A 17,024-nucleotide genomic window follows, 5' to 3' on the forward strand; every position below is an offset into this window, starting at 1 on the left:
GGAAGAGAAAACTATGTACCAAAATCTTCACAACCTCTCTGCCTGGATGAGAAGATCAGAGACTTTAGGTTTTATATTTACACTTTGCTATAATAAGAGAATTTATACTGAGAAATATATTTCCATTCAGACTTTTAAAAATATTTTGTTTTATGTCTCTAAGACTTTGGTGATTCCTGCTTCTGTTTTGAATTGTTACAGTCATCTGTTTCATTCCTAGGTGATTCTAGAGAATCTTCCCAAGAAATATACTAGGATGATAGAAACATACAACAAAAGAATTCAAAATAATTTTGTTTCCTATCTCCTAATGATTTCTAAGTTGGCCGACTTGAGAAAAGAATACCAACTACCTCTCTCAGAAATTGGTAAGATTGTGAATGTACATAAATAGAATGTGAAGTCTATTAAGGAAAACAAATATAAATGTTTTGAGATAAACCTAAATTTTAGGAAATAATTAAAAACTATTATAAAAGAATATATAGGAAACTCACTTAATCCATCAGATCTCTGGTATAGAAATTTTATACTGGAAGCATCCTATGTTATTTGGAATTAGATGTCACCATTGATTTGATTTGATATGAAATGCTCAAAATATTTCCATATTTTCTAGTGTTATGAACTATCAGAACATTTATTTTAGAATTTTTCTTTTCCTTTTGATTCCATTTGTCATTCAGTAGATATGGCACTCTAGTTAAATTTTCAAATATGAATAAATTAGGAAATACAAGAAATGGAACATTAGCATATTTATTAAGGGTGATCAGTATGTTTTACTTTCTTGAATGTAATCTATGACAACAAAGAAGTTACTGACAACAAAGAAGTTAAGGCATGCTCCATGTCTTTGAAGAAAGGACAAAATGAAAAAGAAAGTAACAAAAGTAAGGGAATATTCAGTAATCTATGCCAGATAAAGTAAAAACATTGGAAGCTGAAAATACACTCACTGCCCCAAGATGGAAAGAGAGGAAGAAGAACTGAGGTTCATGGGAAGGTGACAGAATTCTGTTTTCCCTTACTTCCATAAGAAGCAAGAAGAAAACGTGGAGCAGTAATAGTGGTTTATGCATATTTCCTGGGGGGGATTATTATATGCTAATATAGAAGGCTTATGAAGGATAAGGAGTAAGTGCTCCTTTTATTCAATCATGGAATTAGAAATTATTTAGCAATGGTTCAACTTCATGGAAAAGAAAAAGTTCCCAAGCAATTGCCTGCATTTGTAACTTGAAAGAATGAGTATAATTATCATTCGTCTCTATCTTTCTTTGTATGATTTCTATGATAGGGAGGATAATGGTTCACCCAAAGATGGAATAAAGGTATAAGCAAATATGTTTGTTTTAAATATTTTATATTTATGGGGATGCAGTTTTCAAATAATTTCTATTTATTTATTTATTATATTTATTATTTATTTATATAAGCACTGGGTACAGTCAGAAGCGCGGGAGGGTGAGAGAATTCACCAGAGCCAGAGCAGGGAACAGAACAGGCAGACTGACGAAGTACACTGCTGAGGGGAGCAGCAAGCGTGGCAGGAGAGGTCTGCGTGCCATGTGGGACCCTCGCCAGTGGCTGGGGAACAAACCAGCGCTGCAAAGGCTGTAGGCAGCTTCGCAGCCCAGTGCTCAACGGCTGCACCACCAGGGGAGGCCCCTCAAATAATTTCTAATTTGATTTTCCAATGTATTTTTATTAGAATTTTCAGGTGAAGGATGTGAAGAGTCTGAACTGGTCTCTCATTTAATGCCTGGGACTGAAAGCAGAACTGCTGTTTCCCCTTTTGCATGTTTGTCCAACATAACTGACCAGGATTTATTTGATATTAATATAATAAGTGATGTAAGTGAATTTTGATATGAACCTTGTCTTTTGTCCTGTTTATTTACTTAAGAGAAATCATTTTCACATGATTATATTTGTCTCAGTGAAACAAAACCATGTTACTCTTAATCCATAATAGTATTAATTTCCACTGAAGTAGAAAAACAAATCTTTAAAAATATGTGAATAGTTTATAATAGACAAATTGAATTAGATAAAGAAAATAATGCTAGTTTCTCAATTAGCCTTCATGAATGAATCATGTCTTTCTCTATGAATTATTGTATTGTAAGCCTTTGCAATTCAAAATGTGAACCATATATCAGCAACTCAATATCATCTGCTGGATATGCTTCATCTTGGGAGTCATCTCAAAATAATTAAGTTTAGAATGCACAGTAATGTATCATAAGCTGTGCTATAAACCATTTGAGGACAGTTTGTATTTTTCCCCCTTTCTGCCCATCTAATGGTGGTGTATGGTAGAGTGAAAGGAGACAATCACATGATTAAGGATAGAATTAGACTTTTAGTGGTGAGCTTAATGTAGTATATACAGATGTTGATTTATAGTGATGCATATGTGTAGCTCATTTAATGTCATAATACAATATACTTAGAGAAAAATAAAACAAAGATGCTCAACAAATATATATTGAACACTTTAATTTCTAAAACTAGTATATGAATCACTTCATTTACTGCCTCATGCTTGGAAGTAGTGAGACTAACCCCTCACAGTTTATCTATGATATGTTGATGGGAAATAAATTCTAATGATTGTGATTATGTTATTGCCAAAACCAGATCATTGTATTCCTAAAGGCAGTTTAATAGAAAAAAAGATGTTTATGGAAATGGAAAGAGCAAGCACTATTACATTATGTATAGCTGTTGACATATGTCTGTAAACTCAAAAATAGTTTTTCAGAAAAAAATGGTTTTACAAAATTATAGTTTGAGGGTTATAAAAGAGACAATTCAGACAGTTGAGTTAATTAGAAATATTTCTGTGATTTCAAAAATAGTTTTAATGTGTTTAGTTTGATTTTTTTTTAACTGATTTTTTTTGTGATTTATATTAAAGACAGAACTTTTTTTAGATTTATTTATACATATAAGAACTGGAGTATAGGCCAGAGGTCCAGGGGGTAAAAGGGTTCACCAGAGACAGAGTGGGAACAGAACAGGCAGATTGACTGAAATCCACTGCTGAGGGGAGCAGTGGGTGAGAGAGGAGAGGTCAGCTGTGTCATGTGGGTCAGCTTCCTGGCCAGGAATCTACTGGTGCTGCAGTGCCTGTGGATAGCTTCACAGTGCTGAGACTTAACCCTTTGCACCAACAGCGAGGCCCAAAGACAGAAGAACTTAAATGTATTTTTTGAATATTTGACTATACTTCCCTAACATATTGGGTTATTTTTTTTGAGTAGCTAGATGTAGATGTAATACGGCATTATAATCAAATTTTACAATAGATTAGGGTGCATATCAATAGAGAAATGCTAACGATCTAAAATCTCTGCGTATCCTCAGGTTATGTTACGAACAATTAATATGAATGTAAGAAACATTCCTTTGTTTCCCTTGAATAAATATGATAGTACTGGAAGAAAATATCCATTGAACGCATACTTACTGGACTTCTACAGATGTGGTTCCCTCTTTGAACTGACTGGGGGTAATCGGTATGGATTTTTCTGTTTTGATATATTTTTAGTATATGTGTGTTTGTATAATGAATGTTTGTTATGATGTGGCATTATGATTTGTGAGAGTAATATTAAGAAGCAATAGTTTAAGATGAGTTACTAGGATATAATTTATTTGGAACTATTTTATATGCTTTTTAATTATTACTGAGATGTTCACATAACATGAAATTAACCATTTTAATGTAAACAATTCAGTGACATTTGCTGCACTCATAGTGTGCAGCCATCACCTCTAGCTGCTAAATATTTTCATTAACCTAAAGGGAAAGTCTATACCCATTAAACAGTAACTCCTATTCCTTTCTTCTCCCATTCTCTAGCAGTGCCAATCTGTTCTGTTTCTTTTTTTTTTTCTTTATTTTTGCATTGAATAACTGGGGTAATAATAACGTGCAATAATGTGCTGCTATAAAAGAACATTAAAGTCATATTTTTTAGTCAAATGATTAGCCTTCTTACTAGTTTAGGACTAAATTGACAATTGTAAAATAGTGGCATGAACACTCCTTTGTAATCTTCATATCTTGTTTATTTTGTCTCTGGTAAGGTCAGAAATACAGTAGTAATTAATTATTTTCTTAAATGTTATTTTGTTTCCCTCCCCCACCCCACACAGTTTACATATGGGAGAGGCCTTCAACTCAGTCAAAGACTTTACAATTGTTCTTCAGTCCATCAGGTGTAGTAATTATTTCTTGTGTTTGAAGCAACAGTACCTCATGCATAAATAACAACATTAATTTAGGCATTTATTCTTTTACAGGGTTTCCCTAAGAGAATTAGGTACAAAAGAAGACAACAATGTTGTGCTGGCATTTCAACAACTATTTGAAAAATTCAGGGAACAACTTTGGTGAAAAAAAATATTGACAAAGTTAAACAGTCCCCCGGTATTGTGCTCCTCAAAAACTGAGCTGGTCAAGAAATGAACCTCCCTTTTTGTGGGCCTCATCTATTATGTGTCTTTGCCTTGCCTATTTTTTGTTTTGATTATTTTGTGTCTCTCAGTGTGTAGAAAAAGGGAAAAGTTGATAAGGAACTTCTAAGGACATAGTTATATTGTTCTTTCTATTGTATTAGTTCTATTATTAGGCCCTCTTTTTCCTATAGCAACAGACCTCTCCACTTATTGCACTAGCCTCTCCTGATCTAAGTTAAGATTTATTTTTGAATTGATTTTCATGCTGTGCCAAAGAAATAAAATGTATTAATTAGCTGAAGCATATATTTCACTATTTATTGAACAACTTACAGATGTATGTCCTCGTGTGGAAAGTTTTATTTAAATATCTAAATTCTCAACAAGAATAGTAACATTTTAATTGTAAGAATTTTAGCTGGTATAATAACTTTTGTAAATGTCTCAATTGCAAGTTTTGATTTGGTGAATTTTTAAAAGATAGAAATTAAACCTAATTTAATATAATATTCCATTGCACATTGATAAGGATCATAGCAGTTGGTTGGATTCTTGAAAGTAATTTGAAAAATTTAATTATTCTTGAATATTTCATGTTGGGCCTAATCACAATAAAAGCAATAAAAATCTTGTATCATTCATTCAGTTCTGATTACCTTTTCATTTCTCCTGAGACCCTTAGAAGCAGATAAAAGGTCTGAGTTGCAGGTTATTGAAAATTATTTCGCGTGGTATAAAGAACTTCTATCAACTTCACTAGTTCTTCTAGATTTTTTGCATATGTGTTTTCATTTTCCTTGCCTGCCTTTACTAACCACTGCCTTCCTATGATGTCAGTTTTTGTGTTTCCACTTGTTTGTATTGGGAGCCTTCTGTTGTGGACTCAATGAACACTTTCTCTGCTTTAATTCTTGGTTAAATTTGGGCATCAATGTGGATTTGCTCCCAAATCAGACCTCAGTGAGTAATTAATTAATTGAATCTTGAGACACATATAGGACCAGGCTCTACTGATGACACCAAGGATGTCATCATCCTTGACAAGTCTTCCAAAAGACTTGATGTTGATGATAAGGAGTGAAGATATTAACAATGAGAAATTACTTTTCTGTCATTGCATGGGCAGGTGGTTAGTTAGACACTGACATGCACACACAAACTAGCTAGAGATAAATTGCCTTTAATAGTGCAGTTGTTGAATGTGTGTATGGACACACACACACATACACACACCCTATTTTTCTATACAAGTCGCCTATATATCGAAGTCTGACAGGCATATATCTGACTGGATTTTGCTGTTTTGCATCTTTATTTCAGAGACAGCTTTAGATATCCACTTTAGTTTTATTGCATTTGTACAATTTAAAATACCTCTAGGAGGGATGGACTCAAGGTGTGCTTTCCTTGGTCTTCCAAAGCATGCTAAGAACACCTGTAGCTGTAAGCAGACTCTTTTAGAGGAAATCAGTGGTTCACATTTAAATAAAATACATTCCAAAAACATTTTTTGTTATTCTCTTATATACAATTTAATGAATTTCTGATTAAATAATAAATGAAAATCCAGTCATACATTTATTTATAGATTTTTTTTCTTTGGCTTAGAATAATTTTAAAGATAAGAGAAAATTCATGATTCTATAGTTTTGCTCCAATGCAACTAAGAATGCGAATTTATCACAAAATCTATATTTTGACATGTCTATAAAGCAGACTGCACAGTCCCCTAACTCTTTCTTTTAGTTTAGTAGTCATCAGCATCCCCAGCACAGATGGCAAGCAGAGCTTTCTCATAATGTCCTGAAGCAAAATTCTGAAAAGAAAAAATACAATGTATTTGAAATAAAATGTCATAGTGTTTCTAAAAAAGAAACAATTTCATCTGAACTACAGTTTGACAGACCGATGTGTCATTAGCTTTTCCAAAATTATTTACTTTTTTCATCTAAAGATTTAATATGTCCTGAGAACTGTTCCCACTGGAAGTTATTGAAAAATAATACTATGGTTATAGTCAATAGAATGGGTTTTATATAAAGCTGATTGGATCCTACTGTATATTTATAAGAATAATCTGCAGTAGAATTAAATTTTCTCCTCAACTTTAGAAAGAGGTGTCCTTATAACATTGCTATAAATTAGTATATTACCTAGATGCAAGTTGACATTTGCCTCAAAAGATTTCAGTTTTTATACTCAATGTAGCAATTCTACTTCAAGAAATATATTCTAATAATGATCAATTATTGATAAGCACACAGATTTATGCTAAAAATGTATATCACAATATATGTAATAGTGAAAAGGTAAAGTATAATATCTAAATAGGTGGGGCAGTTTATGCACTTTTTATAATTTATACAACCATGATTTAATAAAAATATTCCTTTAAGTAGTAAACATATTAATTTTTAGATATATTTTAATGGACAGAAAGCAACTACAGCAAATTTTATTACTGGTTATCTGTGCTAGAGAATTAGAATTAGAATTCCAATTAGAATTAGAGCAATTTTCTTTAATTTTCATGGTCTTCCATGGTTAAAAACTTTTTCAAAATAAATATAGTAATAAATGGAATTATAAAATGTATTTGTTAACAATGAACTATCATATTAATGTTCTGTTACACAAAGTTATATAATTATAATTCACTGCTATTTTTTTTTTTGATGCCAGAAATTTTATTTTTTGTACTTGTTTTTAGTGCTCTAGCTATCTACATTTTATTTATTTATTTTTAAAATAATATTATTTTTATATTCCCCATACAATTGCAGCCCCCCCATTCTGACCCCAATCCCTCCCTTACAGCCCCCACCCCCCAAAAAGTGTCTCTGGTTCATAGTTTTTTGTTGATTTTGATTTTCACTTTCTTATAGTTATTCATTTTCCTGGTCCCTTATTTAAGTTTTCTAGATTCCTGCTATGAGTGAGACCATCCGGTATTTTTCTTTTTCTTTTTGGCTTATTTCGCTGAGCATGATCCCTTCCAGCACCATCCATGTTGCTGCAAATTGCATGTGTTTATCTTTTTTGAATGCTGAGTAATATTCCATGGTATATATGTACCACATCTTCTTGATCCAGTCATCTATTTTTGGGCATTTGGGTTGTTTCCAAAGCTTAGCTATTGTAAACAGTGCTGCTATAAACAGAGGGGTGCAGGTGCTCTTTGGAATTGATGTTTCTGTGTCCTTTGGGTAAATACCTAGGAGTGGAATTGCTGGATCATATGGAAGCTCTATGTTTAGTAGGTCCAGAAATCTCCACACAGCTCTCCATAGTGGTTGGACCAGTTTGCACTCCCACCAACAGTGCAGAAGAGTTCCTTTTTCTCCACACCCTGGCAAACATCTGTTGTTGCTATTTTTTTTAACATGTGCCATTCTCACTGGTGTGAGATGTTATCTCATGGTAGTTTTGATTTGCATTTCCTTGATGACAAGTGATGTTGAACATTTTTTCATATGCCTGTTGGCCATTTGCATTTCCTCTTCAGAGAAGTTTCTTTTTAGCTCTTCTGCCCATTTTTTGACTGGATTATTTTCTTTGTTGTTGCTGAGTCTCATCAGCTCTTTGCAGATTTTTGTGATCAGTCCTTTATCATTAGTGTTGGGTGCAAAAATGTTCTCCCAGTTGGTGGGGTTTCTCTTTGTTTTTGTTATTGTCTCTTTTGCTGTGCAGAAGCTCTTTAATTTGCTGTAGTCCCAGCTGTTTATCTTTGCCTTCACTATCACTGTTTTGGGTGATGTGTCTGTAAAGATGTCTTTGATTGGCAAATCACGTAGTGTTTCGCCTATATTTCCTTCTATATATTTTATGGTTTCAGGTCTTATGTCTAGTTCTTTAATCCATTTTGAGTTGATTTTTGTGTATGGTGTGAGGTAGTGATCAAGCTTCATTCTTTTGCATGTAGCGACCCAGTTTTCCCAGCATCATTTATTGAACAAACTTTCTTTGCTCCAATGCATAGTCTTTGCTCCTTTGTCAAAGATTAGTTGATCATAAATCTGTGGGTTTATTTCTGTATTTTCTATTTGATTCCATTGGTCTGTATGTCTGTTCTTGTTCCAATACCATGCAGTTTTGATGATTATGGCTTTGTAGTGTAGTTTGAAGTCTGGGAGTGTGATGCCTCCATTCCCTTCTTTTTTTTTCAGGAGAGTTTTGGCTATTCGGGGTTTTTTGTGATTCCATATGAATTTCATCAATAATTGTTCTATTTCTTTGAAGAATGACATTGAAATTTTGATTGGAATAGCATTGAATCTGTATATTGCTTTTGGTAGGATGGCCATTTTAATAATGTTTATTCTTCCAATCCATGAGCAGGGGATGGTTTTCCATTTTTTTGTGTCTTCTTCTATTTCTTTTAACAGTGTTTTATAGTTTTCTTTGTATAGGTCCTTTACCTCTTTTGTAAGATTTATTCCCAAATATTTGATTTTTTTTTGTTTCAATAAAAAAAGGGATTTTTTTTTATTTCTTCTTCTTCAGGTTTATTGTTTGTGTATAGGAAGGCTACTGACTTTTGCGTGTTGATTTTGTATCCTGCCACTTTACTGAACTGATTGATGAGTTGAATTAATTTTTCTGTGGAGTTTTTGGGGTTCTCTATGTATATTATCAGATCATCTGCAAATAGTGATAGTTTGACTTCTTCTTTTCCTATTTGGATTCCTTGGATGTCTTTCTCTTGTCTTATTGCCCTGGCTAGGACTTCCAGTATTATATTGAAAAGCAGTGGTGAGAGTGGACATCCTTGTCTTGTTCCAGATCTTAATGGAATTGCTTTCAGCTTTTCACCATTGAGAATGATACTGGCTGTTGGCTTGTCATAGATGGCCTTTATGATGTTGAGGTATGTTCCTTGTATCCCAAGAATTTCAAGGGCTTTTATCATGAATGGGTGTTGCACTTTGTCGAAAGCTTTCACAGCATCTATTGATATTATCATGTGGTTTTTATATTTCTTTTTGTTGATGTGTTGGATAACGTTGATTGATTTTCGGATGTTAAACCATCCTTGTGTCCGTGGAATGAATCCTACTTGGTCGTGGTGAATTATCTTATGGATACATTGTTGGATTCTGATAGCTAAAATTTTATTGAGGATTTTTGCATCAGTGTTCATTAGGGAGATTGGCCTGTAGTTTTCCTTTTTTGTGTTGTCCTTGTTCGGTTTTGGTATTAGTGTAATGTTGGCTTCATAGAACGTGTTTGGTATTGTCCCTTCCTTCTCAATTTTTTGGAAGAGTTTGTGAAGGATAGGCACTAATTCATCTCTGAATGTTTGGTAGAATTCATTTGTAAATCCATCAGGTCCTGAGCTTTTGTTTTTGGGGAGGTTTTTGATTACCATTTCAATTTCGTTGCTTGTAATTGGTGTGTTTAGATGTTCTATTTCTTCTTTATCTAGCTTTGGGTGATTGTAGAGTTGTAGGAATTTGTCCATCTCCTCTAGATTGTTAAACTTGTTTCCATATAACTGTTCATAGTAGTTACTGATTATTCTTTTGATTTCTGCTGTGTCCGTTGTGATTTCTCCTCTTTCATTGATGATCCTGTTTATTTGTGCTTTCTCCCTTTTTTCCTTTGTGAGCCTGGCTAGGGGTTTGTCTATTTTATTGATTTTTTCAAAGAACCAGCTCTTGGTTTCATTGATCTTTTGGATTGTTTTTTTAGTTTCAATTTCATTTATTTCTGCTTTGGTTTTTATTATTTCTTTTCTTCTACTGGTTTTGGGGTTTTTTGTTGTTCTTTTTCTAGATCTTTGAGCTTCAAGATTAGGTTGTTTCTTTGAGTTCTTTCTTGTTTCTTGATGTGAGCTTCTATTGCTATATATTTTCCTCTTATTACTGCTTTTGCTGCATCCCATACATTTAGGATATTGGTGTCCTCCTTGTCGTTCAATTCAAATAATTTTTTAATTTCTTCTTTGATCTCCTCATTAGTCCAATGGTCTTCCAGTAGTGTGGTTTTTAATCTCCATGAGGTAGGAAAGTTCCTTGCCTTCTTTTTATAGTTTATTTCTAGTTTGATGCCTTCATGGTCAGAAAAGATGGTTGATATGATTTCAATCTTGGTGTATCTGTTGATGTTTGTCTTGTGCCCCGGTATGTGATCGATCCTGGAGAATGATCTGTGTGTGCTTGAGAAAAATGTGTACTCCTTTTTTGTGGGTTTAGTGTTCTATAGATGTCTGTTAAGCCCAATGGCTCTAGGTCCTTATTTAGAGCTTTGGTTTCTTTACTTATTTTTTGTCTTGTTGATCTATCCATTGTTGATAGTGGTGTGTTGAAGTCTCCCACTACGTATGTGTTTTCTCTGATGTCTGTTTTCAGAGAGGACAACAGTTGTCTGCTATATTTTGGTGCTCCTTCGTTTGGTGAGTATATGTTAATGAGTGTTATTTCTTCTTGAAGTATTGTCCCCTTGATCATAATGTAGTGACCATTGGGGTCTCTTTTTATCTTTTTGAGTTTGAAATCTGTTTTATCTGATATAAGGATAGCTGTTCCTGCTTTCTTTTTTGGTCCATTTGCTTGTAGGATTGTTTTCCATCCTTTAACTTTGAGCCTATTTTTATCTTTTATAGCTAAATGTGTTTCCTGGAGACAGCAAAAGGTTGGGTTTTGTTTCTTAATCCAGGCTGCAACTCTGTGTCTTTTTATTGAAGAGTTTAGTCCATTTACATTTAGAGTTAATATTGATATGTTAGCATCTGTATTTGCCATTGTGTTTGTCTTTCCTTTGATTTTATTTATTTATTCTTTTAATAACTTTTTTTTTTGGCCTTCTTTCATTGTTATTCATTCCTCTGAGGTTCTGGCTTTAGGACTCCTGTAGTAATTTTTGGAGTAGGGGTTTAGTCGTAATGAAATTCCGGAGTTTCTGTTTGTCTGGGAAGGTCCATATTCTTTCTTCAAAGAGGAAGAAGAGCTTTGCGGGATAGAGTATTCTTGGTTGGCATCTGTTTTCTTGGAGTCTGTTGACTATGTCCCTCCACTCTCTCCTTGCCCGTAGTGTTTCTTCGGAGAAGTCTGATGTCAACGTGATTGGTTTTCCTTTGAATGTTATCTGTTTCTTCCCTCTTGCCAGCTTCATTATTTTTTCCTTGTCCTGGAATCTTGGGAGCTTTACTATTATGTGTCTTGCTGTATTTTTCCTTTCGTCGTGGAAGTTTGGTGTTCTTCTTGCTTCTTGTATATCAGTTTTCAGCTTCTTCTTCACATTTGGGAAGTTCTCTTCAATTATCTCTTTGAATATTTTCTCTGTTCCTACATCTCTCTCCTCTTCTTCTGGAATTCCTATAACTCTTATATTTCCTTTCCTCATGGAGTCAGATAGTTCCCGAAGTCTTTCTTCGTTCTTTTTCCTTCGTACTTCTCTTTCCTTTTCTGTTTTGGTTCTTTTTATTTCTGTGTCTTCAAGAGCACTTATTCGTTCTTCCATTTCATCAATTCTGCTTTCATTGTTTTTCCCAGAATTCTTTAGTTCTTTGATCTCCTGCATTTCTTTTACTTCCCTCTTAGGGACTCAATTTCATTCTTCTGATCATTGAATATTTTTCCCTTATCATTGTTTTCCTTTATGACTTCTGTCAGTTTTTTAATCACGGCATTTTTAAATTCTCTTTCTGGAAGGCTCAGAAGTTCTTCCAAGTTACTGTCATTGCAATCTGGGGGCTGGTTTTCATTTTGTGGTGTGCTTTTTCCCTGGGGAGTTGCTCTGTTGCGTGTGGTTCTTCTACTCCCTACTGTCTGTTTTCTAATTGCCGTATGCGTTGGGACACTGTGTTGCTGGCACTCGCCGGCATCTTGGGTGAGCTTCTCTGCTCCCCTCTGGTTCCTCCAGGAGCCATATGTCAGTTTCAAGCAGTCTTTACTGGAGAAAGTTCCCTGTTCTAAATTGCCGATGTGGGGACACACTCCCCTGTGTGCCTGGTCTGCCCCGGCGGTGGGTTCCTGCTCTCCCTCTGGGCTTGGACTGCAGGCCAGAAGGGGCTGGTGTGGGCGAGCTTCCCCGCTCACCTCTGGCTCATGAGGGAGCCTTCTGCAGGCAGTCTTTACTGAAGAAATGTCCCTGTTCTAAAATGGCGATGCGGGACGCACTTCCTGTGCGTCCGGTCTCAGGCACACTCTTTTGCGCGCCCGGTCTGCCCCGGCCATGGGTGCTCCCCCTGTGGGCTCAGACTTCTGGTCTGAAGGGGCCTGGTTTGGGCTAACTTCCTAGCTGGCCACGGGCTCCTCCAGGAGCCTTCTGCTGGTTTCAAGCTAGGTGGCGCCAGAGATCTCTCCTATTGTTCCTGGGGAGCTCTTTTTTTCACCCCGTGGGACAGAGAACAGAGTGGGAATGGTAGGGAAAACCTCAAGGCTTTGGGGTGCTGTGTCTGCCTTGTGCCCTGCCGACATGGATGACCCGCACCCTGAATTTCGTGCCCAGGTCTCAGTTCCAAAGCCCTCAGGTCCAGGACATGGGCTGTAGCCCAGCTCAGTGGCCACAGGGATGGCGCCTTTTGCACCCCGCTCCTGTGTCCGGGCGCCTGGTTTCTGATTACTCAGTGAGGGACTTTCACCTCAGTGAGGGCCCCCGCGCGTCTCCCCACAAGCCTAGGTCAGAGGCGCGGGGACCTGGGCAGCCGCGATCCCGATCCACGTTTGCTTTTCAAAGCGCGCTGCGCTGCTTTTCTGTGCAAGCTTACTGGCTGGCCTGGGGCTGTTGTTCTCTAATGGCGCCCGAAGCCGAAGCCGTTTGCTCACCGCCACGGGGAATCCTGCAGGGTTCTCTGTAGCGTAGCTCCCGTTCACGGGGTGTGGTGGCTGCAATAGTTCCTTTCCCCTCACAGTCCTGCTTGATGCGTAGTTTGTTCTTGTTGGTAGTTTTAGTTTGTTTTTTTTCCTCCTCTCTGTTGGTTGGAGAGTGCAGACTCTGTGGGTGGGGGAGGGTAGCAGGGTTCTGTGCTTTCCTCCCTTCTAGTCCTCTTTTATGACAACTTTCTTGTTCGGGTAGTTTGCTGGAGTCATCCGTTTATCTTCTGTGTCCCAGTTCTCACTGGGACCTGCCTCTTTTCCTCCCTATTAACTTTTTTTTTTAATGGGAGATCTTACTCGCAGCGTCTCCTCGCCGCCATGTTGCTCTGCCCCAACTATGAATTTTCTTCCATAATATTTAAATATGGCTCAATGATTTAAATTTCTATATAGGGCCTCCTTGGTGGTGCAAAAGGTTAAGCATAGCACAGTGAAGCTTTTCCCAGCCTCTGCAGCACGAGTTCAATCCCCAGCCAGGGAGCTACCCACATGGCACAGCACACCTCTTCTAACTTGACTGCTGCTCCCCTCAGCAGTGTATTTCAGTAGATCCACTTGTTCTGCTCCCCACTCTGTCTCTGGTGAATCCTCTCACCCTTCACAACTCTGGCTGTACCCCAGTTCTTGTATGCATAAATAAATAAATGTATCTTAAAAAATTTCTATATCTTAATCACTAACATTTCTATAATTAGATTAATTAATGCAAACTTTAAGAGCTTGTGTCAAAGCCTTTTTCAATAATGCTCTCTTAATGGAACTCTAATTTAGAAATAACACTGTCAATATGTTTTTAATAATTTGTTCCTGACAGACAAATACAAAGATGCTCACATAAGAAGAGGTATACAGAAATTACATCATTTTTATCATGTCTTTGGAAAATCGTTGATTGGAAATAGATCAGTACGCATTGTAAGAGAGAGAGAGTTCTGCCTCCTCCAGAAAATTCTGCTTTGCAAAAGAAGAAAAAACTTCAGGTACAGTCTTGATCTAGCAGGACTCAGTCATGGGCTGGTCCTAAGGCTCAACTCTTTCATTGAGACTCTCATTAACCATATAGTATTATATATATTTGTGATTTCATGTGTTACTAGAGAAGAAAAAAGCCTTTAAAATATGTAATTGTCGGGCCTCCCTGGGTGCACACGGGGTTAAGACGCAACCTGTGAAGCTATCCACGGCCACTGCAGCAAGAGTTTGATCCCTGGCCAGGGAGCTATCCACATGGCTCAGCAGACCTCTCCTGTCTCACCCGCTGCTCCCTTCAGCAGTGTATTTCAGTCAGTCTGCCTGTTCTGTTCCCCACTGTCTCTGGTGAATCCTCTCACCCCCACCACCCCTCTGGCCTGTACCCCAGCTCTTGTATACATAAATAAATAAATCTTTAAAAAAAATATGTAATTGTCAAATTACATACTCTAAATACTAACGATGTATACCAAAGAAAAAGCAATTTAATCTCTGTTTAGACTGCTTATAAAATGAATAAAAGTGTAAAAAACCAAAAATCCTAAGACAACTTTTGCACAAAGTTAAAAACTGTTCATAGTTTGATGTATTTCTCTGTAGATATTTTCCCTTTCATATTTTATTTATTTATTTACTTATTTATTATTGAGGCAAACGTTGGTTTGCTGTATGGGATTTAGAAATGTAGGATCACATCCTTCAGATGTAGATTACCAAACCATTTCCACCACCAAGGCACCCATAATCTTTCTTGGTAGTCCATTGCCATTCTACTACTAAAATCCTTTGAAAAACATTTAATTAGTTGGAGCCTTAAATGTTCTGTTGGATGTACTACTTTAACATTAGGAATGATAAACTAATGACTTGAGATACTAAATATTTCTTGCAAAAATATCAAATGTTATCCTGGAAATAATTGTTTTTATTGTTTGATTTTTTTTCTTTTTCTTTGCTTTTAGAAGAAAAATGCAGAAAAAATTATTGAAGAAAATCAAAAGAGACAGCTGGCAAAAGAAGAAAAAAAAGAGGAAGAAAGATGGAATAACTTGGCCCCAAGTATTGTAAGGGAAATTAGAGAAAATCCTAATTCTGGCATAAAAAGATTAGAAGATTTTCTCCAAACATGCTCTGTTAAACGTGTGAAATTTACTGCAGAGATGACAGGATTAGATGCCTATTTCAAATTATGGACAGAATACTGTTTGAAACCAGGTATTTAAAAATATTAATTTTAGAAATTCCTTAAAGAAAATGATCAATAAGATGAGAACAGAATTGATATGGGCAACATATTCTGATTCTTATTTCTTATACTGACTTGGGGACTCTGATGTCTAAAAAACAAAAAATTCCTTTTGTTTGATATAGTAATAGCATAATAATCATTTTGTATGTGATTAAGTATCATTGGATAGAATCAATTTGAAATTCAATTCAGCTAGCAGTTTTTCAAGGTAAGTCACAAGCTATGTTAGGTGCCTGTGGGGCTTTCGAACAGTATGGGCCCTGTTCAGAAGAACTTAACCCTTCTCTTAAGGAACTTGAATATATGCTGAACTAACTGTAATATGGCATGATATTCATAACCAAAAATATATACAAGAATATATAATAAATATAATACACAATTTTTTCACCTTTAATTCTTACATTCTTTGATTTAGGCTCCATTACCTTGATGTTGATGCAAAAAATTAAGTTTCCAGAAAACAAATTATTTGCCCAAAGTCAGTAACAGAGCAAGAATACTCATGCATCCTTATGTATAAATGAAGTAATTAGTAAATTGGGGCACCACAGTATTGTGGATGAATGTCAGAGAATGACATATTTTGATTAGAGGAAAGATGAAAAATATTTATTAATTGTGGTAACAGGAAAATAAATATTAGAAGAGTAAAATATAGAATGGGCATTTTTAAAAGAAGAATGTTAATTAGTCCATACTCCATATTAATCCTGATTATTCCTAATATCTACTGTCATTATCATACATTTTTAGGATTATTGACTTTCATCCTTCGAATAATCATATGATAGAGATCTATTGCTAGTATCCTTGTTATACATATGAAGAAATGAGGAATAGAGAAGTAATTTTACAAGTTCTTAAATCAAGAATTGGCATGTTAAATTTGAATTTTGATAAATGATTTTTTAAGTGTAAGTATGTGCTAACCAATCTATGCTCCAACTGGATCTCTGATATTTTTATTTGCTACTTTAACTCAAGAGACCTCGCTCTTAAACATCGTGCAACATTGGTTACTATGAGCTCCTCAGTTACTCTGAATGATCTGAATATGCTTTTTATAAAAATCTTACAGTAAAATTAAATCAACTTTGGGGGCTTTGTTAATATCTTGTCTAATGTACGTCATCCATGCCTGTGTTTTTTTTTCAACAGAAGCAGAGTCCAAAGATAAAAACATAATAATTCACTTGATGAAAAGGATTCACATAATCCATGAAAAATATTCAGAACAACTACAAAATACACATCGACAAAAATTAGCCAAATATTTAAAATATATTGGATTTGGCAACTTGGCATACTCATTATGTCATCAAGTATGTGCTATAGGAAATATTATATGAAATTCATATATATGAGTGTATATATATGTGTGTATTTGCATGAACTATTTTATGAAATGTATTTGGAATTAATGTATATTAAATTAAGCAAATGGTTAGTTATGTATTATCCTGTATAGACACAGATCTGACATTTTTTGTGGACATGTATTTACCTAG

General features: G+C 35.4%; 1 protein-coding gene across 1 annotated transcript in view; it reads left to right on the forward strand.

Annotated features, from left to right (window-relative positions):
• Nucleotides 1-17,024, forward strand: part of LOC311169905 (putative ATP-dependent RNA helicase DDX60) — a gene marked incomplete at both ends in the record, with an annotated part of 100,731 nt that overhangs the window by 51,450 nt on the left and 32,257 nt on the right. The window contains 4 exon segments of the mRNA XM_084232150.1: nt 14,107-14,210; nt 14,213-14,272; nt 15,227-15,479; nt 16,675-16,838. Of these exon segments, the coding sequence (XP_084088276.1) occupies nt 14,107-14,210; nt 14,213-14,272; nt 15,227-15,479; nt 16,675-16,838 (581 nt within the window).

The sequence above is a fragment of the Talpa europaea genome, assembly GCF_964194135.1.
Source record: "Talpa europaea genome assembly, chromosome: 4".
Taxonomy (NCBI): Eukaryota; Metazoa; Chordata; class Mammalia; order Eulipotyphla; family Talpidae; genus Talpa; species Talpa europaea.